General features: G+C 38.5%; 1 protein-coding gene and 1 pseudogene across 3 annotated transcripts in view; one reads left to right on the forward strand and one right to left on the reverse strand.

Annotated features, from left to right (window-relative positions):
* The window catches only part of TMEM144 (transmembrane protein 144), a 50,267-nt gene that overhangs the window by 16,415 nt on the left and 10,150 nt on the right, over positions 1-23,702 (forward strand). For all 3 annotated transcript variants that reach the window (XR_010658819.1, XM_065904180.1, XM_065904181.1), the window contains exons 5-11: positions 229-309; positions 7,408-7,489; positions 10,218-10,294; positions 12,311-12,429; positions 15,358-15,477; positions 17,631-17,728; positions 22,687-22,740. Coding sequence is in view for 2 of the 3 variants with exons in the window: in XM_065904180.1 (XP_065760252.1) it covers positions 229-309; positions 7,408-7,489; positions 10,218-10,294; positions 12,311-12,429; positions 15,358-15,477; positions 17,631-17,728; positions 22,687-22,740 (631 nt within the window). In the remaining variant the exon portion in view is untranslated. The remainder of the gene's footprint in view (positions 1-228; positions 310-7,407; positions 7,490-10,217; positions 10,295-12,310; positions 12,430-15,357; positions 15,478-17,630; positions 17,729-22,686; positions 22,741-23,702) is intronic.
* On the reverse strand, positions 4,970-5,455 carry LOC136145945 (ubiquitin-ribosomal protein eS31 fusion protein-like; annotated as a pseudogene).

Here is a 23,702-nt window from a genome sequence, read left to right on the forward strand (position 1 = left end):
ACCCCTTAGTTTTTGTATGTTTGTTCTTTACACCTGTGTCTCTATTTCTGCTTTGCAGATGAGTTCATCTGTACTGTTTTTCTATATTCCACATATGCATTAATATGTGATATTTTATCATAGATTACCTTCTGACTTAGCTCACTCCATATGACAAGTCTCTAGGTCCAATCCATGTCTCTGCAAACAGCGCAACTTCCACTTTGATATGACTTTCTCCATTTCCAGGTTTGGCTGGTTTGGAATGGATGCGGAAGAAGTGGCAAAACCGCTGCTCAATTATATTGGAGCTGGGCTGTCTGTAGTAAGGTACGTGGCCATTTATGATGATTTAATTGCTCTTTCCAACGTCGAGAACCATTTTTAAAGATCCGGATGTGTTTACAATGTTTTACATCCACATCTCATCAACCAGCATGATTTTTCCCTCAGACCCTTCATTTGCATTGACAGCCATGTCTTCAGAGGATAGAAAGTGCCAGCTCTGGGGTCCAGAGCCCAAGCTTCACAGTTCGAAAGCTCTGAGACCCCGGGAAACTGTTCAGCTGTTGTCAAGCTCACTTTCCTTATCTGTAATATTCAGAAAGTCCTAAAACATGGCTCATAAATGAGAATCAAATGACAGTTAAAGTATTGGGTTGGCCAAAAAGTTCATTCGAATTTTTCTGTATGTGCTTATTGAAAAACTCAAATGAACTTTTAGGCCAACCCAGTATTTTGCAAACTAGAAAATCCTATATGAATCAGCATTGTGCTGACTTCCTGTTGGTCTGAAATAGGTACTGGCTCTCTCTTCTTATTTCTTGCAGACTCTTTGCACTGTTTCCACTTTCCTGTGGCCCCACTCCCGTCTCCTAGCCTGCTCAGATAAGCACACTCACCTGTGACAGCATGCACTCCTGTGACTACCTCTTTGGGGATGTCTAGTTATAGTCACTGTATGAACGAGGGTCAAAGTGACTCTGAATCTCTGCATGGCAGCATTCAGTCCATAAAATCATCGCTGAATTAGGTCACCTTTGATTCACTCCCTTCTCCTCTCTGGACTCTATCTATATTTCCTGTCAGCACCTCACATAATGGATAACACTGCCTGCGAAGCTTTTAGTACTTTTTTATTCTTCAGGGAAAGAACGCTATATTTCTCTTCCTCCTCTGGTGATGATTTTTCCCCAGTCACATTGAGGAACAATCTCTTTGTCATTGAAATGTTGCCTTCAAGAGTGGTTCCAGGCCAGTCAGAGAGGAAATAACATAGATTATTCTACAACAGCAGATTCTTGACATTTTTGGTTAGAGGCAATTTTGTGCATTTTGTACAATTCACATAGTATTCGAGCTTTGAATAGCTCTCTCAAAAACCATTTCTTTACTCCCTAGAATTGGAATGTGGCATGCCTTTATCTTGACTTAATGGTAATTTAAGACCAATTTACCCAGTCCATCAGACATTGTTTTGTTTTTTTTTTCCATATTCCTTCTTCCTTTAGAAAGTGTACATTCTTTGAAAATGACAGATTATTCATGATTTACCACTTCCACCTCTGTGACCTTAATTTCTCTAAATCTTGGTTTCTTTATCTGGGGATAAAGTGTGGATAATAATTGCACCAGCCTTATATGACATTTTGAGCATTAAATGAAATAAAATATGTTAGGCGCGTAGCTAATACTCTATATGTTAGGTAATTTTAATTACACTAGTCATTCTTTTGTTAGTAGCTCTTCCAAGCTCAGTCACTCTTTCCTCTTTGGACCTCTGGTGTCCATCCCTGCAGTCAGCTAGTCAGAGTGCCTGGGGAGTCTCCCAGTTTGGCCCGGAGCTTGATCTGAGGCAGGGAGATGCAATGGTCTCTCGCCTCTGGTGCATCCTGGCTCTCTTTTGTTGACCTGAAGTAAAGACTACATGGCCAGATGGTCCCCAGCAAAAAAAATGGGTTTATTCGGGATCAACAGAGAATTGCCATTCGGGGTCTGCAGCCATGACGAGCCAGCACCAGTTTCCCATAGCAAGGGGAGGAGAACTCTACAGAGGGGAGGAGAAGGAAGCTGGGAAGGCTACAGTAAACAAGGATTGCATGGATTTTCCCTGACTGAGTCCTGGCCCGGAAGGAAGAGGTGCCTTTTTCTTTCTCTTGGCTCTACCATCCTCACAGGGTGTGAGAAATTTCCTTTCCCTCTGTTTAATTAAAGGTTCTGTTTATTAAAATTTTTGATGCTTTCCTAAGAGAAATTTATAAATTAATTTATTCTGAGTGGAATTCATGGAAATACCTTGGAGTCTCATGGTCAGTATAAGGAAACTTGGCCTATGGTCATTTCAGTTTAGGATGTTGCTTTTCTTTTTAAAATTGCAGTGATTGCCTTGGTCCTCCTGATCATCATGTTTAACAGGTTGCTTAGGTCATGTCTAGCATTCCGTTTTTCCTACATGATATCTATTGTAAGTCACTTTCCACATCCAGGACCACTGCAGGCATCCTCAGCAGCAGAGGATTTAACCAGGGAATTGTTGATGAAAGTGTTACAAGGGCCAGAGGATCAAAGGGAGGAAAGTGGCCTCACCAGAAGCCCCAGAGCCCCTGTTCCTGCTGGCACTGTGGGGACAGACTCCCTTGCCCTGAGCTACCGCCGCCGCTGGAGCCCCCACCAAGGCAATATACGCCTCCCTACTTTTGCCTGATTTATGTGTCTCCTGCTGGCAAAGCCAAAATGAAGCACGGTTTGGGAAAACATAGTTTTCAGTCTTCTGGGCTCCATGGTTCAGGATAGAAGTGGAACTGATGCCAAGAAACAAAGTTCAAGACCCTCTCTGAGACATGCTTTAGTGAAGATCCAGGAGTCAGAATTCATAAAAAGACAGATTTCCTTTTCAGTTGAAAGCAGGCTCTGGACTATCCTTGAGTCTGTCTCCATTCTTTACTTTGTTAACTTTTTCTCCGTGGAGAATGGTGCTGTGAGAAAACCCAGGTCTTGGACTCTAGCCATCACCTTTCTTCAGAGCCACGGTCCCTACATGGAACTGTGGAGCAGGCTAGTTATCTTTGAGGCGGAGGCTCTCCGGGCACCTCCTATTCCATTTCAGGTGGGGTTACCTGTGGAAGGGGACCCTGCCAGGTCAGGAATGAGGCCAGGACTATGCAAACCCTGGGCTGTTGGTTCCTTTCTCTTTGCCTTCAACATTTTCAATCACAATTATTTTTCTCAGGGCTTCACTGGTGGTCTAGTGGTTAACACTCTGTGCTTCCAATGCAGGGTGCACAGGTTCAATCTCTGGTCAGGGAACTAAGATTCCCACATGATGTATGTCCAAATAAATTAATTAATTTAAAAAGTACCATCTATTTGAAAAAAGTACTTTTCTTACTTTAGCCTTCCCTAAAAAACTGATTTCTCTTCTTGTGTTTCTTCTCTGCATGGAAGATATTAGTCACAGTCATTCAAATTCAGAAACTCAGGCTTCTTATTTTGTTTCCTTTATAAACCGCCCCCCCCATATCTAATTCTGTAAAATTCTCTTTGAATGTTTCACAAGTTCCTCCCCTCCTTTCCCTTGGCCCCTTTCTATCTACTCACCTGTATACAGTTATACAAATCTCACATCTCATTTCCCTAGTTCTGTTCTTTCCTTTGTCAGAATGACTTGCGTGTATCCGCTCTCAAATTGGGATATCACTCTTCTATTTAGCAACCTCTGAAGGCTCCCCACTGGATTCAGAATAAATCTGTCTCCTTAGTCTGGCATGTCCTCCGTAGTTACAGATCCAGTGCTTCTTCCTAGCACGGTTTGCCCGATGTTGTCAACTCATTGACCTGGGATTACTTATCACAGCACACCTGGCACTTCCCTCAGCCCCACAAGCCCTTTCCTCTGCTTCGTTCACCACCCTGAAATTTCAGGTAAGATTTCCCATCTGATGATGTTTTCTTCATTTTCTTCTTCCTAAATTCCTACTGTATTTTGCACTTCCTCTATTGATGTTATCCACATCCTCCAGGTCTGTGTTGTATTATTCACACAACTGTCTTTATGCTTAAACTGTGGGATCCTGAAGGACAAAGTCTGCTCTTTGTGCACCATCTCCCCCACCATCACTATCAGACAGTGCTTGACTCAAGAATAAATGCTTGTTGAAATCAGTTGTCAGTGTAAACACACACACATGTGAGTTTTCCAAATAGTAAGATGTGTAGGGTTGCAGATCTAGGGAAATTGGAAAGGTCGAAAATGTAAAGAAGCATCCTTGCCTATAACATATTGATTATTTTTCTTCTTCGTTTGTTTTTGTTTTTTTTTTGCTTCCCATCCTTTTGACAAGATTTCTAGACTTTCTCATGGAACTTTGTGTTTGATAAACCATACCAAGTTCTTTGCATCTGTAGCCTAGACCATGTGATCTATTTACCTTTATGTTCATACTAATGTATTGACATATATGATGCATCTCGTTACCTTGCCCTGACTTAGTGCCACATCCTCTCTTGACCTAACTTAGCTGGGACTCTTCTTTCTGACTTACCCATTTTGTGTCTAGTTACACAGGCTCAGATAACTGACTTAGTCTTGACTTCTTTCATATGCTCAGCACCCTTCTCTTCCATCCAGTTTATAGTTAAGGTTCTCAACTGAATAACACATTTTGAGCTTTTATCATGTGCCATAAAGTACCTTGAGAATTTTGTGACCATTTTTTTGAGTTGTTTTTAATTGTCAAAGATTATAATTGTACACTATTGAGAAGTATAGACCAAAACATAATTATTGGAGGACAGTTGCTCATCATAGCTCTGTAAAGTGGGTCTCTCCCCATATTTTAGATGAAAACAGTTTAAGGTCAGAGAGGTTAACTGATTTGTTGGAAAGTCATAAAGGTGTTTGAAGAAGCATTCAAGGACTTTTCTCTGGATCCTTCAAGTATTTTTTTTTTTTTTGTAATGTTAGCTCATATCTTTATTAACAAATATGCAATTACTTGTCTTCTGGTTTGTTGAAACAATAGGTCAGACAACATTTGCCACAACAATGTGTGTCAAAATGACTGGCCATAAAAACTCCAACACCACATTTATCTGAGGGACGCTCCCGGCGAAGGCGACTGATTTTACCATTCTCATCCAGCTATGTTATTTCAGAACAGCCATCTTAACCTTCATTCTCTCATGCTGTTCTTCTTGGGCATGGTGTAAGACTTCTTCCTTTTCTTAGCGCCAGCACGAAGTCTCAACACAAGATGAAGAGAGGACTCCTTTTGAATGCTGTAGTCAGACAAAGTACGTCCATCTTCCAGTTGCTTGCCAGCAAAGTTCAGTCTTTGCTGGTCAGGAGGAATTCCTTCCTTATCCTGGATCTTGGCCTTTACATTTTCTATGGTATCCGAGGGCTTGACCTCGAGAGTGATGGTCTTCTCCGTAAGGGTCTTCACGAAAATCTGCATCTTGGCGGTGGTTCCACCGCAGATGGTGGATCCAAAGCGCCATCAAGTATTTCTAACATATCATTCTCTATTGTTATTAGAAAACAAACAAAAAAAAAGAAAACAGACTGGTCTATACAAAGTAGAAAGTTTTCATGGTAATTTTAAGGAGAAAATGCAAAGGTAGTATCTAATATTAGCTTTGTGAATGAACATATATATAAGCGCACACACACATTTAAATATTTAACAATTAAGATAGACATATAATCAGATTTTATGCATTCAGTTTTACTGAGTCCAATTCATTCAAGCACTTTGAGGACCTTGAAAGAGATAGAAAATGTGGTTCCTATTCAATTTTCTACTGAATTGGAACATCTTTAGAAAAAAAAGATTGCATGGGGAATGGTCTGGATTGTGTGATGATGGTTCTCAGTGTTGCAGGAATTCAGAAAAGAGGAGGACTTGGGGAGGACTGGCCTGGGGAGAGCTCCCCTCTCACCATCAGTAGTCACCTCTTCTGTCGTTTGGATAAGAGGCGAGAGTATGGTATGCTCAGCTAAGGAAGCCTGGCAAGCAAGACATGAAGCTTGGAGCAGGGACTGGTCAGAGAGAGAAGTCCACGGGGGAGTTATGTTCAGGAAGGTTGGGTGTGGCATGAAGTGAGAGCAATGAAAGGAGGACTTCGCAGGCGGTTCTTTGGTTAAGAATCTGCTTGCTCCAGTGCAAGGGACATGATTCCATCTCTGGTCTGGGAAGATCCTACATGCCACAGGGCAGATAAGCCTGTACGCCACAACTACTGAAGCCCACGTAACTAGAGCCTGTGCTCTGAACAAGAGAAGCCACTGCGATGAGAAACCCGTGCAGCACAACTAGCGAGAGTGTCTCTCACTAGCCACAAGTAGAGAAAGCCCACACACAACAAAGGCCCAGCACAGCCAAAGATAAGTAAATAAATACATTCTTAAAAAATCAAAAGGAAACTTAGATCTCCTATGGGATGGAGTATGGAGCCAGTTAAGTGTATAAAGCAAACAAGAGACTGAAGTAAGGAAGCCACTAGACATATTTAATTTTTATACAAAGGATAGCATATCTGGGTGCTCTGGTCTGCACCCAGCTATCTATACTATTTCAGTCTCTTGTGTGCTTTGAAAACTTCTTATATCGCTTTCACTTTTGAGCCATGCAAATGTTTTTAAAAAAGAAATATCAAAAGGATACTAGAGTTGTAACTTTGCTTCAGTTAATTAAATACTTTAGTACATTTTAACATTTCTGCATAGTTTAAAAGTCAAGGTCAGTGAGGTATTTATTACAAAGACGCTGGACATGAATAGTTAGTAAATTAGGAGAGAGAGGTTCAAGGGCCAAAAAAAAAAAAAAACAATCGGCTTACATGTGTGTTTTTATCTCTTAAAATATAGTCTGGAAGTCTTTCCATATCAGAACATAGAGGGTATCCTCACTCCTTTTTTATGGCTGTGTTGTATTCCATCACATGCCCGTGAAGATCAGCTCATCTGATTGTGACTGTCCCTGTGTTATAGGGCCTGGAGCAGGATTGGTTAGGGCAGGAGTGGACACACCTGTTCCCTTGGTACGTGGCCCCAGAGTCTCTTCCGTGGGGGTCACACAGTCTGCACTTATATCAATGGTGCATTTCTCCTCCAGGTTGTTCAAGCATGTTAAACTTTTGGGGTTTTGTCAATAGAATAGGTGAGAAATATATTTCAATGTAGTTTTCATTTGTATTTTTCTTACCATGCGATTCCATGACTAAGCAGGAATAAAAAGAAGGAAATTAAGGTTAAGGAGAGACATCAAAGAGAATGTCAGTGCTGGAGAAATGGCAGGATCCCTGCAAAGGCAGTTTGGAATTCATACCATTAGGTCTTCATTTTAGCTCTGTTTTCCCTTAAAATTCAGGCATCTTAATGTGAACCAGGGTTACGATAAATGTCACTAAAATTTATTTTCTTTACAGTGCTTTCATATTTTTGTTCATCAAAAGTGAAATACCAAATTACACATATTCTGTGGACACCACCCCACTGATAGCAGAGCATGTGAGTACAGAATGAAAACCAACTTGATCTGAAACATAAAATTAGGATAAAAGGAAATTGCATGGATTTGAACTCAGATGAGAGGCTGGTAGGGTATGTTGTTAAATCAAGAATATCTGAAATATCTTAGCATATTTATCATGGGTAGGTTTATGTAGCAGTCAGTCCATATTTCCACAGTAAAATTTCTCAACAAGCACAGAGGTCTAGTTATTTTTATTGATGGCAGATCCCTAGTAGGAGAGGTTCATACAAGCCCGTATTTTGGAATAACTTGAGGTTGTTACAGTACAGGAATTCTAAATACTACAGAGGAGTATGAAAAGCACTTAGAAAGAAGGAGGGAGGAGGTTTTAATAACCCCAGGGAGGGCAGCAGGGAACCGATCAGAGGAAGTTAATGAAAAGGTAAATCAGGTCATATGAATGTAGGAATTAGACTTGGTTTTCTTCTCATTTTTCTGCCATATCTCTTCCACTCAAAGGTGAAGATGGTAACTAGGTAAGGAATCTCTATTTTGACCTTAAAGAAGCTAAGTGAGTCTGAACATAGCAAACTAGATTAAGCAGGGACAACCTTTACAAGACAGCCCACACCGCACCAGTCCCAGCGGCTCCATGTTACAGAAGCGATTTCAGGGCAAACCCTCATGGCCATGAGCACAGACTCCCGTCCTCCTATGTCACGTATCTTGTCCACCTGCCAGGGTCCAGTGGTAGCAAGCTGGCCTCAATCCCGCATCCCACCCCCACATTCGGGCAATGCCCCCCTGGAAGGCACAGCCTCTACTCCTTCAGTTCAGTTCAGTTCAGTTCAGTCGCTCAGTCGTGTCTGACTCTTTGCAACCCCATGAACTGCAGCACGCCAGGCCTCCCTGTCCATCACCAACTTCCGGAGCCCACCCAAACCCATGTCTATTGAGTCGGTGATGCCATCCAAACAACTCATCCTTTGTCGTCCCCTTCTCCTCCTGCCCTCAATCTTTCCCAGCATCAGGGTCTTTTCAAATGAGTCAGCTCTTTGCATCAGGTGGCCAAAGTATTGGAGTTTCAGCTTCAGCATCAGTCTTTCCAATGAACACCCAGGACTGATCTCCTTTAGGTTGGATCTCCTTGCAGTCCCAGGGACTCTCAAGAGTCTTCTCCAGCACCACAGTTCAAAAGCATCAATTCTTCGGCGCTCAGCTTTCTTTATAGTCCAACTCTCACACCCATACATGACCACTGGAAAAACCATAGCCTTGACTAGACGAACTTTTGTTGGCAAAGTAATGTCTCTGCTTTTTAATATGCTATCTAGGTTGGCTATAACTTTCCTTCCAAGGAGTAAGCGTCTTTTAATTTCATGGCTGCAATCACCATCTGCAGTGATTTTCGAGCCCAGAAAAATAAAATCAGCCACTGTTTCCACTGTTTCCCCATCTATTTCCCATAAAGTGGTGGGACCAGATGCCATGATCCCTACTCCTTACTTCAAAATTTATCTTTCTTCCCCCTTTTATCTTTCCCATATCAAAACTCTTCTCAACTAAGCTGACAGAAACCTTAGTTAAATTGACACTAAGTATGTTGGTTACTCAGTTGTTCTGACTCTTTTTGACCACATGGACTGTAACCCACCAGGCTCTTCTGTCCATGGTATTCTCCAGGCAAGAATACTGGAGTGGGTTGCCATTCCCTTCTCCAGGGGATCTTCCCAACCCGGGGATCGAACCTGTGTCTTCTGCATTATAGGCAGATACTTTACCATCTGAGTCACCAGGGGAGTCAAGTTAAATAATAAGTAGCTTAGGGGTAAGAGGAAAGAGATGTATTCATCCACGGGCATCTCTAATCAGGGAACTCTTTAGAGAGGATAGAGAAGTGAGATGGGGAGGAGGTGTCTGGTGTCCTTGCCTACTTTAGTGTTCCAGATACCTCCTAACCAATCTCCCTTTAAACAATGGAGGAGGGGAGGAAATAAATGCAACTTGGGGAAAGCTACATAGGAGTCTAATTGCCTTAGAGTTTTCCATCAAGTTGGCAGTAAGTAAGCCAACTAAGATTAAAGATGCATATACAGTGTTGATTATGATGCAGTCATACATTCAGAGGTCCTCATGAGGGAAGAAAGCATTGTTGTCAAAAGAAAGCTTGACCTAGCACATAACAAAGAATTCAGTTCTAATTTCTCATCTCTTACTATTAGGAGTATAGCATCAAGGAAACCTCAGCTAAGAGACAAAGATGATTACTTTGACAGAAATATTATGAACTTGGACAAAATTTTTCCTAAGTTAGAATATGAGCTAATCTTGAAACAAGGCTAGAAATGTTTAAGCCACTAATTTAGTTTTAAAAAATCTGGATAAAAATTTGCCTGTTGATCTTAAGTACTCCATAGTAGAAGAGTCTTAAGTTCTAATTTCTTGGCAGATTATTAAAGTTTGCAAATAAAATGCAAGCACTAATAATTTTTGTTAGTTTTGATAAGTGTATCAAAGTAGCCATTTATTAAACTGTGAAAAACATTTTAAAAGAGACCAGACCATTCTGAGTAAAAGAGAAACAGAATCGGAAACATGTGAGTCTAGTGATGCCCACAGAATCAGAATGCAGGGTGACATGATTTTATTTTATTTTAAAGTGTATTTGAGACAGAAGAGAAAAACACTGAAAATCTTGTCACCAGTGTGGCTATTAATTGAGTGCTGCTTTTCTTTTGTTTTTTTTGCCAATGTTTTCACTAGGTGATTAACAAAACTCAAGATCCTGATCCTGACTGTTCCTGGGTGGATAAACTTTCCACAGCACAAAGCCGCTTAGTGTAAGAAGAGGTTCTGTTAACTCTGTTTCATATATGGTTACAGCAAGGATAAGCAGAATGGAGTTGTATCCATTTGAGCTCAAGATGAAAATGGGAACTTCATGGTAGAGAGACTTTCTGGTCCCCTGCTGAATTTTACAGCACAGTGGGCCTGGTCTCAGTGCTTCAAGGAATTCCTAAGCCCCGGCCGTGTTTCTAGTTAATAAGTCGCTCACAGAAGCAGTCTCATTTTGCAGGACTTTCATGCCTAAAGTAAAAGGAAAGATTAAAAAAAAAAAAAATGTAAAGGAAAAGTACAGGCCACAGAGTGTAACAACCAATACATTCCCAGCAATTACTGTCGACTTAGGCAAGCCACATCTCTAGCCAGGATGACCACTGTGCCCTGGGAATCCCTCCACTCGTGTGTCAGAGAGTTTGATAATCCCGAGGTATTTATTGTCAAATATGGTAGAATATTTGTGTCTGTGTAGGTCCTTGTCCCCACCCCTGCGCTCTCTCTGTAAAGACTGAGACACTTAGGCTCAACAGTAGCTCCTATATTTAGGGATTTGGGGGACTTGCAAAGAAATATGAGAATGATGTGTTTTATGTATGAACCTTTATATGTTTATATGTTCATATAAGAAATATGAGTACATAATACTATGTAGCTTGCGTTTTTCAGTTTAGGGCTGTTTTAGACTTCATGTGGTGACAGTTTAAGAACGGAAAGCATGTCCTCTTGTTAGTATATACACTGTCTTCACAGTGGAAAGAGGCAGTGCTGGGCACATAATAGATGCCCAAAAAATACTGGAATCAATTAAATGAATGAAAGAATGAACTAACCTATGGGTTTTGGAAGAAAGAAATATGTTATTTTTGTTTTGATATAAAATAGATCTCTCCAACAAAATGTTTTTCACAAAGCATCACCTTCATGAAGAGAATATTTGTTAAGCACTCTTCTAGTTGTCTCATTGGGCAGCCTAGTCCATTAGTCTGGTCTGTGTTTGGGACCCTCCTCCAGGATTCGTGGTCTTCACCACGATGTAGAGGTTTCCGTCAAGAACAGAGCTCATTGGTCGTGTGGGTACCTACAGTCTCATATTCCTCAAAGCACCACTAAAATAGAGTTTAAGCATTTATTTTTTAGCTTAGAAAGGAATGGTTTTTGCCTAAAACTCTTCCCTGTTTCATGCCATTCTCCTTTATGTTAAGCTCAAGGGACTGTTCTAAAATATTAATCATCTCCCACCAGAGTCAATGAAGACTGTTGCTTCATGCAGATATAGCCCAAGTATGAAGGCCCAACATGACTCTACTGCTTAAGGCAAAACATTTTCTTTTTACAAAAGTAATTTTTTATCTGAAATATTCAAATTATTTTATTAAGGAATTTCCTGGAAGTCCATTGGTTAAGACTTGGTGCTTTTGCTGCTGTGGACCCAGGTTCAATCCCTGGTCTGGGGAACTAAGATCCTACAAGTCACGCAGGATGGTCCAACTCTTCGGGACCCCATGGACTGCAACCCTCCAGGCTCCTCTGTCCTTGGGATTTCCCTGGCAAGAATACTGGAGTGGGTTTGCCATTTCCTACTACAGGAGATCTTCCTGACTCGGGAATCGAACCCGAGTCTCCTGCATTGCAGGCGGATTCTTTACCACCGAGCCACCAGTGAAGCCCTAATTTAGTTAGAGAGCCATGCTTTTTCATGTCACTTGTAGACTATGATGGTAATGTTCTCACCTATGTAATGACAATTTATAATAATAATCCTTTACAGTGTCTGTAAATCATGTCCTTCCACCATTAGATAGTGAAGGGCTGAGGCTGTGTCCCAACAAGCTACCTGGATGCTGCAGGCCATTTCTGGGACTTTTGCTCATCACCCCAATTGAGATGAAGGGTAATTGCTACATGATGCTTTGTGATTTACATTTTGAAGCATGCTTTAGGTATGATTCCATTTGTGTGTTTGGCAGAAATATTGCTTTGAGCCAAGATGAATAGGAATATATTTGTTTTTTAAGGGGCTGCAGTCTCGCAGTGATATCTGGAATTCTCTATGGATCTACATTTGTGCCCATCATTTACATCAAGGACCACAGCAAGAGAAATGATAGTGTATATGCAGGGGCAAGCCAGAATGGTGAGAGGAAAAAATCATTTTACTTTATAAGTAAACTCAATACCTGTGTTTCTGCTTAAGACTATAAAAAGAAATGGACTGTGGTAGATATTGGTACATAGATTGGTTGATGGGAATATAACGAAAAATCAAGTTAAGAATAAAAAAAGGAAATTTTATCTGAGCCAAACTGAGCATTGTAACCCGGGGGACCGACTCTCTGAAGCTCTGAGAACAGTTCCACCTGTTAAAAGTTGAAGGCACTTTTGAGGCAAAGGATGTACATCAAAATGACATACTGACATTTCACATAAAGTTCACCAAGGATACATAGTCTAGGGAAGCATAATACAAAGTGAACAGCCAGTCACCACGACCCCCTGCAGAGCTGGGAAAGAATGTTATTCTTTTAAGAAGTTATTAATACATCACTAGCATGAGAAGAAAGAAAGAAATTGATCTTTATGGTCAAACAAGCCCCCTCATCTTTGAGAAGCTCCGATTAAAGTAAAAGGCAGGTGCATACCTTGTGTTAGGGAGAAAGCCCAGACAGACACAGAGAGAATTTTATGCTTAAGCTTTCTTATCTCATCTTAAAGTATAAATTTCCTTTCATCAGATTTGATCTTACTTTGTCATTGTAAGTGGTGAATTAGAAGGGCCCTGGAAACTAAAAGAAAGGACTATTTCAATATTTTCATATGATCTTCAACATACGAATGGAATTGATTTTAGTCAAGGTTCATTTCAGCCACTTGGATCTTAACATGTGATTTCTGGCTTTGCTGCAAGATTTGGAGATTATTTTCCAGTTTGATGATCTCTGGGAAAATGTGTGTTCTTCTCCTCTTTAAAAAAGAAACTGAAGTGTAGCATACAGTGCTTTCAAATCAAGTAAAGGTCAAAATATAACCTGCTTAGGATATTATTTTTCAAGCACAAAATAGTACATTGAAAGACCCAACGTAATGCTTACAAATCGTCTCAGTTTCTAGTGATAGAATTCATCTCTCAGATGTCACCTCCGCACTGCGTGCAACAGCCTTCTACAGGCTCAGAAGGAGAGGAGAGGGTGTAGTTCAGGATCCTGTGATTATATTAAAATGTGGCTCGCATCTATGATGATAAAAGAAGGAGATCATGGTTAAGTTAGTTCTACCTCAATGGCACAGAAAATGAATGTCATCTGTGTTCAGATAAGGGAGAAGTTTGGTGGTCAAGTCATGAGGGGAAGATGGATCAAAAAACTGGGATCTGGACTCTAAATGAATGGATTGACTTTGAATAGATACCATGGTTAGTTTCTTCCCTTTTATGTTCAGCCCCGCAGACAGTTCCCTTAGAACTTTTATTACCTTCTGTGCTTTTTAAGATTTTATGCAAATATTTTTTGTATTTTTATTCTTTTTGTTTTAAAGGATAAAAACTAATAAAAATAGAATCACTTAGGAAAAATTAAGAGGGAAGGGAAAATGAATGAACGAGTAAAATGTAACCGTGAACGAGTCTTAAAAACTGCACCACACTTGTACACTTGCTAGCGATGAGTCATAAATTTGGCTCTAAGATTCTTATAGCCACAGAGGAAATCAGATCAGTCCCAGAACTGAGCAAACACAAGATGAAAACAACTGATTGTTCAGAAGCACAGTTGTTCTTGGTCCTGGAGCATAATGAACAATGTCCTCAGTAATCTCTTCACATTAATAGTACAATCAGGTCTAAGGGATCTTTTTATGACAACTCAAATGTAGTCTGATAGGAACACACTTTATTTTGATTCACTCAAAACTAATTTAAGGAGGCATAATTTTTATTTCATTTATTTAATGATCACATAAATAGTATATGCTGTGTCCTGGGCACTCTTCTAATTACAGTAATTACTTGATTGACCCTCATAGCAGCTTTACTGTTTGGGTACCATTATTATCCTGGTTTTACAATAAGATGAGACAGACATATAAGTTAGTCTACCGAAATCTCCAAGTTAGCAAATAGTGGATTCAGGAGTCTCACCAGGTGGTCTGTGTTTCTGATCGCTAGATTAAGCTGCCTTTTGTGATGGTCTTGAGACAGACGTGTTGTGATACGACTCAGAAATAGGATGTAAGAGTTTAGAAGAATAGACAAGCCCTTTGACTTTCAAGCTCTCCTCTCGAAGCATGGCTGCTCATCCTCTAGATTTAGTTGAGAGAAACACGGGGCCCAAAGTAACCTTCCTGGCCAAGAACCTGCTACACCCATGTCTATGGAAAAGGACCATCTGCTTTAGTCAGTGGAGTTGGGTTTCTCAGAGTTTGGGCCACCATCTGTGTATTAACTTCCCCATGTAATTAGTTTTATAATAAATAATTAAATCCTCTGGAATCACTTCCTGAATATCCTTCTGTATAGCTGCAACCTGGACACTGGTTTCCAGATTGATCAATACAACCTATAAAACCAGCACTGCCAAATTTTTTTACATACTACCCCCCGAATATCGTCTACTTGGAGATTTGCTACAGTTTCTATAGCCATCAGTAATATTAAGTCTGAGTACCTGTTCTTAAAAAATGAGATATTAATGTTATATTCACATAATGTTTGTCATTTCTTATTTAGCTTTCCAAGACAATATAAAAGCCAGCCTTTTAGATTTGATTATAGTATCTAACTTCTTAATATTTTAAATATGTTAATTAAAATTCTATATAAATAGCATGTAGAAAAATAGTATGAACTTAATGCTTATTATATTATACATTGTAAATATAATTTATACTTTATAAATATAAATATAAACATTATAAAATAATGTTTTATATAAGACACTATAAAATATGTGAATGCTTCCCCTTTACAGTTAAGGTTAATTTTGGTGAGCTTGTTTTATTCTTAGAACTCTAAATATATTTCAAATGACTAAAATGATATGCTTGAGATTTTTATAATCTGTACTTCCAGATTTAGACTACGTTTTTGCACACTTCAGCGGCATCTTCCTCACAAGTACAGTCTACTTTCTGGCCTACTGTCTAGCCATGAAAAATAATCCTAAACTACATCCTGAAGCAGTCTTGCCAGGTAAGAATCTTTACTACAGAAAATCTTCCTGCTCTTTGAAAGCACCATTCCCTATTAATTTAGCTTGAATACTCGTCTTCTGGAAATGAAGCTATTCTGCATGTGTGTGTGTGTCTGTGTGTGTGTGTGTGTCTGGGTATGTGTGTTCCTTCCCTCAATTGCTCTGGCTCAGTTCACCACCAAATACGGAGGATTTAAAAACTATAAAACTGGATTTGAAATGCCAAGTTATTAATACTAAACCTAGAACAGGACCAGTGAATCTGAGATTGTTTCCTCTGCTGATATACCTTGTGTGATGAGCATGAGACTTTATAGTATATCTTCTTCACTAAGGGTACATGTTAAAAGTCAGAGTGTTGGGGCTCTTTTATTCTTAAAGGTATCCACAAATACAAGTTTGCAGTCACTTGGGAAAATAAGCATTTTCTCTAAAACTTTAGGAGAAATTATTTTAGAGTTTAAAAAAGGTATGTCAAATGAACATGCTATTGGGTTTAATTAGTTAGGCATTGTTGGTTATATATATATATATATATATACACACACACACATATATATGATGAAGAATTAAAATTTCTCACATATTTAGGTGTTTACTATAATTCAATGTGGAATATAGATCCACAAGGAAAATTTTTTAAAGAACAAAATAAAGTACATGCCAGAGATTCACTTTGAGTGCCTGATTCATTTAAGCCAGAGTGTACCACTACATCATTATACCATTTTATAGTACAAAATGTTTACTGTAATTCAGACATTATAGTAATGGTATAACGTGTACTAGTAGATGTAAAAATGGTAGAATGCTTAATGAATGTCTAGCTAAAATATCCTGAAAATTTTAGCTAGTATCCTTATTCAAATTCCAGATTTTTTTCCCCTTAACTAAGCATCATTCTGAATTTCACATATTTTTATATTGTCCCTAGGGAAAACAAGCATTTTTCTTTTTCCCAAAAAGTAAAAAGTTAGGAGAAATTATTTCAGAGTATAAAAATGTTATGCCAAATATACATGCTTTTGAATTTAATCTATTAGGCATTGATGGTAATGTATGTGTATATATATCAAACATGGATCTCCTGCATTTCAGGCAGATTCTTTACCATCTAAGCCACTAGGGAAGCCCATATATGCTCATATCTGTATGTATATACAGACATACATATAATGAGAAATCATATATAAAAAGAATTATAAATAATATATAAATTATAAAAAGAAAATTATATATAATTATATGTATATCAAACCCAGGTCTCTTGCATTGCAGGCAGATTCTTTACCATCTGAGCCACCAGGGAAGCCCATATAAGCCCATATATATGTGTGTGTGTATATATACACACACTCACACATATACAATGATAAATTATATATAAGAATTATAAGTATATAAATTATAAAAATAAAGTTATATATAATTCAATTTAAATATGTATTGTGTATTAAAAGATTTAAATTAATATATTTTAATTTAATTATACTTATAAAAATAAATTATATATAATAAGAAATTATAATTTCTCACTTAAGAGTTTACTCTAATTCAATATGGAATATAGATCCACAAGTAAAACGTTTTTAAAGAACAAAACAAATCATGTATCAGAGATTCACTTTTGAGTTCTTGATTCATTTAAGCCAAGAATTGCCACTACTCCACTATACAGTTTTAGAAAAATGGTAGAATATTTACTGAATGTCTAGCTAAAGTATCCTGAACATTTTAAGCTGGTATTTTTATTCAGATTCCAAGTTTTTTTCCCCCCTTATTTAAGCATCATTCTGAATTTCACATATTTTTACGTGCGTGGCTTAGAGTACATGGTGTTTTCAGAAAATGTTCAGACCCAGGACCTTCCCTGGGACCCACTCCACTACCCAATCTTTACTGCACCTATCACTTTGGGTACTTGATTTAATGTCAATAAGGTAAAAGGTGATCCTTATATCCAGTGCAGTCACAAAAAGAGAAATTATTTGGTTTCCAAAATGGTCATAGACATTACTCAAAAACCCATGTTGGCTGGCGGTGTTGATAGGAGTGTGTGATATTTTCACTTTAGTGGTCCCGCTCCACCTGGAGTGTGGACTTTTCTGGAGAGGTATGTGGTTGGCAAACGTGTGCTGTCTCTGTGTTTCAGGGTTCCTGTCTGGAGTCCTCTGGGCGATCGCCACCTGCTGTTGGTTCATAGCGAACCACTCTCTCAGTGCGGTGGTCAGTTTTCCAATCATCACCGCCGTAAGTAGCTGTCTTACATTTCCAAATTTTTGTTTTCCAAATGTAAATCACACTTTTCTGAAGCTTTCTTAGTGAATCACTGAAGTCTGTCATGGAGTTTGATTTTTCAGGGGTACAGTCAGTGTAACAGATTCATGTGGATAAACTGACACCTCTAATCACATGTCCTTGATCACTAAGGGAATGTTTCTAACTTCATTTTAACAAGTTTGTTCATCTTTGACACCTTTGCAGTTTTTGTTTGGTCATTTTGCCTAATTTCATTTGGGATACATTGTAATTTGCTATTAATAGCAATGTGTGTGCTCAGTTGCTCAGTTGTGTCAGATTCTGCAACCCCATGGACTATAGCCCACCAGGCTCCTCTGTCCATGGGATTTTCCCAGCAAGAATACTGGAGTGGTTTGCATTAACTCCTCCAAGGGATCTCAACCCAGGGACCAAACGCACCTCTCCTGTGTCTCATGCATTGGCAGGCAGATTCTTTACCACTGAGTCGTCTGGGAATCTGATAACAATATTTATCTCTATGTAATAGTTTATAGATATAAAATTGTGTATATTGTCACACTTGAATCTCATGGCATCCTTGTGAGATAGAGAGTATCTTAGCCCCTCTTCATAGGGTATGTCAGTGTTTTAAAGAAGGTTTTCAGAAAATACTGAAGCAAAGTATTGTCTCTTGATGGTGCCATTTATCATGCATTCATAGTGTAATTTGCTTTGTGTGATATTTTTGAGTGCCAGACATGTAGCACATAGTCAGGTAACAGAAAAACAAAAATGTTTCTTTTGATATAGACAGGACAAGTATTGATAGGATTGTCCCCGATTTGAAGAGGAAAAAATTGAGACAGTAGCTAAGAGTCGGAAAAGGCAATGGCTACCCCCTCCAGTCCTCTTGCCTGGAAAATCCCATAGACGGAGGAGCCTGGTAGGCTGCAGTCCATGGGGTCACTAAGAGTCAGAGTGACTTCACTTTCACTTTTCACTTTCATGCACTGGAGAAGGAAATGGCAACCCACTCCAGTGTTCTTGCCTGGAGAATTCCAGGGACGGGGGAGCCTGGTGGGCTGCTGTCTATGGGATCGCGCAGAGTCGGACACGACTGAAGCGACTTAGCAGCAGCAGCAGCAGCTAAGAGCATCATCTGAAGGGACACAGCCACATGGACACCTCAAGGCTTCTCAGTGTAGAGTTTCCTGTACGCAGAGCTGCTTTCTGCCTTCAGTATAAAATCCAGTTTAGAATGTTTCCGTTTCCTTATGGTGCCAGGACTGACATGCAAACACACGAGTTAATTGCTCTGATTTCTACTCTTGGTATCTTAGATTGTTCAGTTGTTTACCTGCCTCCCCTGCTTCCTAAATCATCATCATAAATAAAATTTGCCCGAAACATTTTAGCCACACACCTGTGCAAGCATACAAAATTGAATTTTTAAACTACATTGTCTAGTCTAAAATGCAACTGCATAAAAATTTGAAACATCCTTCAATTTTAATAGGAATCTGGGTTTCAAATAGCATATTTTTGACAGTTCTACTGTGTTCATAACATAGTTAGCTTTAGTGTACAACTAAATTCAAATAATAAAGGTTTGAGGTTTTTTTAACTTAAAGGACTCACATTTTGACATTCTTAATCTATACTGAGGGAAAATGTTATCAAAACAGAACAAATTATAAGGAATAATTTAAGTCCTCATCTTTGGAGTGGTAAAAACCCAAATTTTTCCCCAAAAAGTGTTTGTTTTTCATTTTTTCAAAGATAGGTAGTGCTAGAATTGACCATATAACTGGAAAAATGTAATGAGCGATGGGATATAAAACGTATTAGTGAAATACTTAAGACTAAATGAAATTAAGCAAATTTAAACTAAATTTGTAGAGCAAAGTGTACAATATGATAATGCACCTCGATTAGGGATGCAAATGCTGCGTGACTGTCATATCCCACTATATAAGGAGGGATGACACATATTGAAACAGGTAAGTCATTAATCACAGCAAACTTAAACTTGGTCCTATGACAGTGATTTTGCCATTCAATCAAGCTGTATTCTTGAACAAATGTGGATTCTTCAAAATGAGTTTGAGGCAATTTTATGTAAAACACACAGATACAATTAAATCACACAAGGCAAAGAGAAATACAAACACAAATAGAAAATCAAAAGTTTGAGGGAAATGAGAGAGTAAGCAAACAGCACAGACGGTAAACAGTCATGTGATTAAACATTTTTTTTTTTTAAACATTGTTTTGCTTTGTGCTTGCAGAAGCAGGTGAGACAGTGAGATAGTTCATTCTTTTTAACTGGTAACATTATTTCCTCAGAAAAGACTAATTATTTTCTAACAGTAATTTTTTTTTTTTTTTTTGGTTCTTTTAAAAATGCTGAATTCTTAATAGAATCTATCCCATGGGTCCTTATACAGGAGATGTGGAACAATAATAAATAATATTCTTCACAAACATTTTATAGTACACAGATGTGATTTTCCTACCATTGTTTCTTGTATTAAATTACAGTGAAGATTTAGGGCAAGACATGACTGCCAAAGGCAGTGGAAATAAATTGCCAAGGCAGGTGGGTGTGGGTGGAGGGCCAGTGGGAGTGGTCTCTGTGGCATCCGGAGACCGACCTATCAGAAGGATGACTCTTGATCACTGTGACAGAGCAGGCATCTCACCCCCCTGGTGTGGCTTCCACTGGTGCCTGAGGATTGTCTCCTGGGAGGGACAGGTATCTCTGGGAGATGAGGGCCTAGGTCTTTACTGCTACTGGGCTCTTGCTTGGTTGGTTTCATTGTCATTATTCAGTTCGAAGATGGCCTTATCCACATGCAGAAAAAGTTCAACCATACCCTCCGGGATCTTACTTTCTTCTTTATTTTCCTCATAGAGCTAGATTTGCTTTAAGTTTAACTTTTTTGATGGAAAATTTCAACCATACCCACCACCCAGCTTTAAGAAGTATGGATTTGATTCATCTTGTTTCATCAAGAGTACATTATTCAAATCCCAGCAGCACACTTTTCCTCCCAAGAATATGTATTTCCATTGTTAGAACCCATTGGTGACTAGACCAGGAGTTCCTTGAAAGCATTATCTATATAGTTCCTTGGCAAATATTCAGTTAAAAAGCAAAAAGGAGAAGAAGAAAAGCCCATGTGGCAAGACAAAGGGCTCTGTTTCCAGTCTTCCTCAAGGAGATTAACAGCTGAATCAGCTTCTCCAGAAGGGTCAGCCTCTCCAGATGCCTCCAGCTCACCTTCTTTTCAAAGGTCAATTTATACACGTGTAATTTGTGTTCATTTACAACAGAAAAATGCATGATCCCAATGCCAAAACAGTTGTCTCCTTTGTTTAAGATGCCCTCCCTACTCGCAAAGATTCGGCTGTGACTTAAGGACTGAACAGCCGCCTACTCGGATCTCCTTTGCCTGAACTGAGCCAGTCACACTGACTTATGCTTGGATTACTTCTAGCAAAGCACTACGTTGCTCCTTGCAACAACCCTTAGGCCACGTCCAAACTCATATGTAAAAAATCATCAGCCAAAAACCTGCGGAGGTCAGCGGTACCTCCTGGTATTGTCTTCGCCCATGTACTCTGAAAGGGAGATGAGTTTCCAGATTGAAGAGGATAAAGTCTGATTGGCATGATAACATTAATATTTTGTGCCCTGTGCTATAGTTTCCTCCCATCCTGCCCAAAGTCAGTGTGGAGTTGCTAAAGGGCCCAGGTATTTCTTGTTCAGTTTGGATTTTTGGGGCTTAGGACCATACATCATTGGCGGAAGACAGTTCCTTTGACCTATTTCTCTGACTCTTTGGATCTTGACTTTTCTGGATCCTGATAAACAGAGACTAAGGTGTTCCCATTGCTTGGTTTACCTGTCAGGAGTGGAGTCCAGTCTGCTGATCCAGTCATGTACAACTGGGAAACAGGGGGAAACAGACTGGGATTGTTTATTTGGAATTCTTCCAGAGTTTGTGCCCGACTTGAAAAGGAATCATCAGAATACAGATACAATACATCTTTTCCACAAAGACGGCAATTGATCTAAGTCCAATGTTGTCCTTTCTCAGCAAAAATAAATAAATAAATATGCTTTAAGTGCTTAAAATTTTCAAATTGCAGAATCATCCTTTTTTCCATCTTGTTTCTTCTTTTTGTCCTATATTATTTCATTCCTGTCTTTGTCTCCTGCTCACTAACCCACTGTTTATTTTTCCATCATGATTCTTCCATCTTCCCATAATACTATCTTTAGCATTCATTAGAGTGAAATGTGAGATATAGCTGATTACTGTCCAGTAATATCAGTTAAAGTGTTAATTGCTCAGTCGTGTCCTACTCTTTTGCAAACCCATGGACTATACCTGCCAGGCTCCTGTGTCCATGGAATTCTCCAAGCAAGAATACTGGAGTGGATTGCCATTTCCTTCTCCACTTAGGGAAAACTTTAAAGTACATGCTATATTTCAGGTCCAAAATAACATACTAGAATTTCTTCAGTTTTGAAATTATCTCATGCTGTAGGAAGTTACAAGTGTATTCATACGCTTTTTCCTATTAAGCCCGTTTCTAGTATCTTGAGGAACTAGTGAAAAAGATTATCTATTTGCTTATGAAAATATTTTGTTACAAATCACTTTGAAGAAAAACATTCTATGGCACACAATATTCTATCATCATCGAAAAAATAAAAATGAAAATCATAAAGAAAAAAAGGAAAAAAGTCTTTGTTTTTCTCCTAATGCTGCTTAGTTTAACTTAATGTTGAGTTTGAATTGAGATTATGAAGTTTTTCCTGACAATGTTGTTATATTGTTTTTACAATCAAAATTTATTTGTTGAAAGTGTCAGGCCAGCTCTCCAACTTACTGTATTTGTGTAGAGTATGGTCACATAAAAATAGCCAATTTAATTAATTTTTTTTTTAATTTAAGGGTCCAGGATTTATAGCTGCAATGTGGGGTGTCTTCATGTTTAAGGAAATACAGGTATGTACACAAAAGTGTAGATCCAGTCAAGAAACATATTTAATACTATGTGTTATTTTTGAAAACTGCAACACCAAAGCCCAGGGCAGAAAACATGTGATTGAATTTTACAGGTCAGATATTCAAAGTGTTATCATCTCTAATTAGAAAAGAAAATACTAACGGTATGATAGTTATTATGGATATGTTTTTCTCCATCCCAACATTAAATAAAAAATGCTTAAGTTGACTTTATTTTCCCTTAAGAGATTTTGGTTAAATCATCCAATAAAATAAGATAGATAGAAATTTTATCTAGTGAAAAATGTTAGATAGACAAGATGAAAATTTTTACCCCCAAAATCAAAACATCCCTGAGGCAAATGGAATTTGAGAATAGATTTTTTGTTGTTGTTGAATCTCATCCCTTCCAAAGTCCTCCACATCCAACCAGCATCTTTATAGGAGAACACCCTCTCAAGTGTAAATGATGGTGACTTAAAATGCCTTTACCAAGTAGTTCTAGGGTGTGTGTGTGTGTTTTCATTTAAAATTGTTTTTAAGATTTTTCCCCTTTACCTTTATTTGTGGAAAAAGCCTTCAGTTGAGGCTATACAAATGATATTTTGTAGTAGTTTTTACTGAAAACTATAATATAGTTTTTACTGAAAACTGAAAATATAAATTAGAGACACTGTCAAGGCATTATGGATATAATATTTTCTGTCTTAACAAGAAGCAAATAATTCCTATCTCTAAGAAGATCCGATGTTGCTAATCTCTGGGAGCCATAAAGTGAACATGTCCCAGGAAAATTCTTAAAATGATTATTCAATTTTAGATTTAAAACGTCATTTCATTCATTTCAAATGAAATGTGTTGACTTAGAAAGTCATAAGATGTTAATACAGGTAAGATTTCAGGTTAAAAAAGTAATAAATTTGTTTAGAAGATATTTGGATCACAATCTTGATTGCTGTGTT

The sequence above is a fragment of the Muntiacus reevesi genome, chromosome 13 (genome assembly GCF_963930625.1).
Source record: "Muntiacus reevesi chromosome 13, mMunRee1.1, whole genome shotgun sequence".
NCBI classification, from domain to species: domain Eukaryota; kingdom Metazoa; phylum Chordata; class Mammalia; order Artiodactyla; family Cervidae; genus Muntiacus; species Muntiacus reevesi.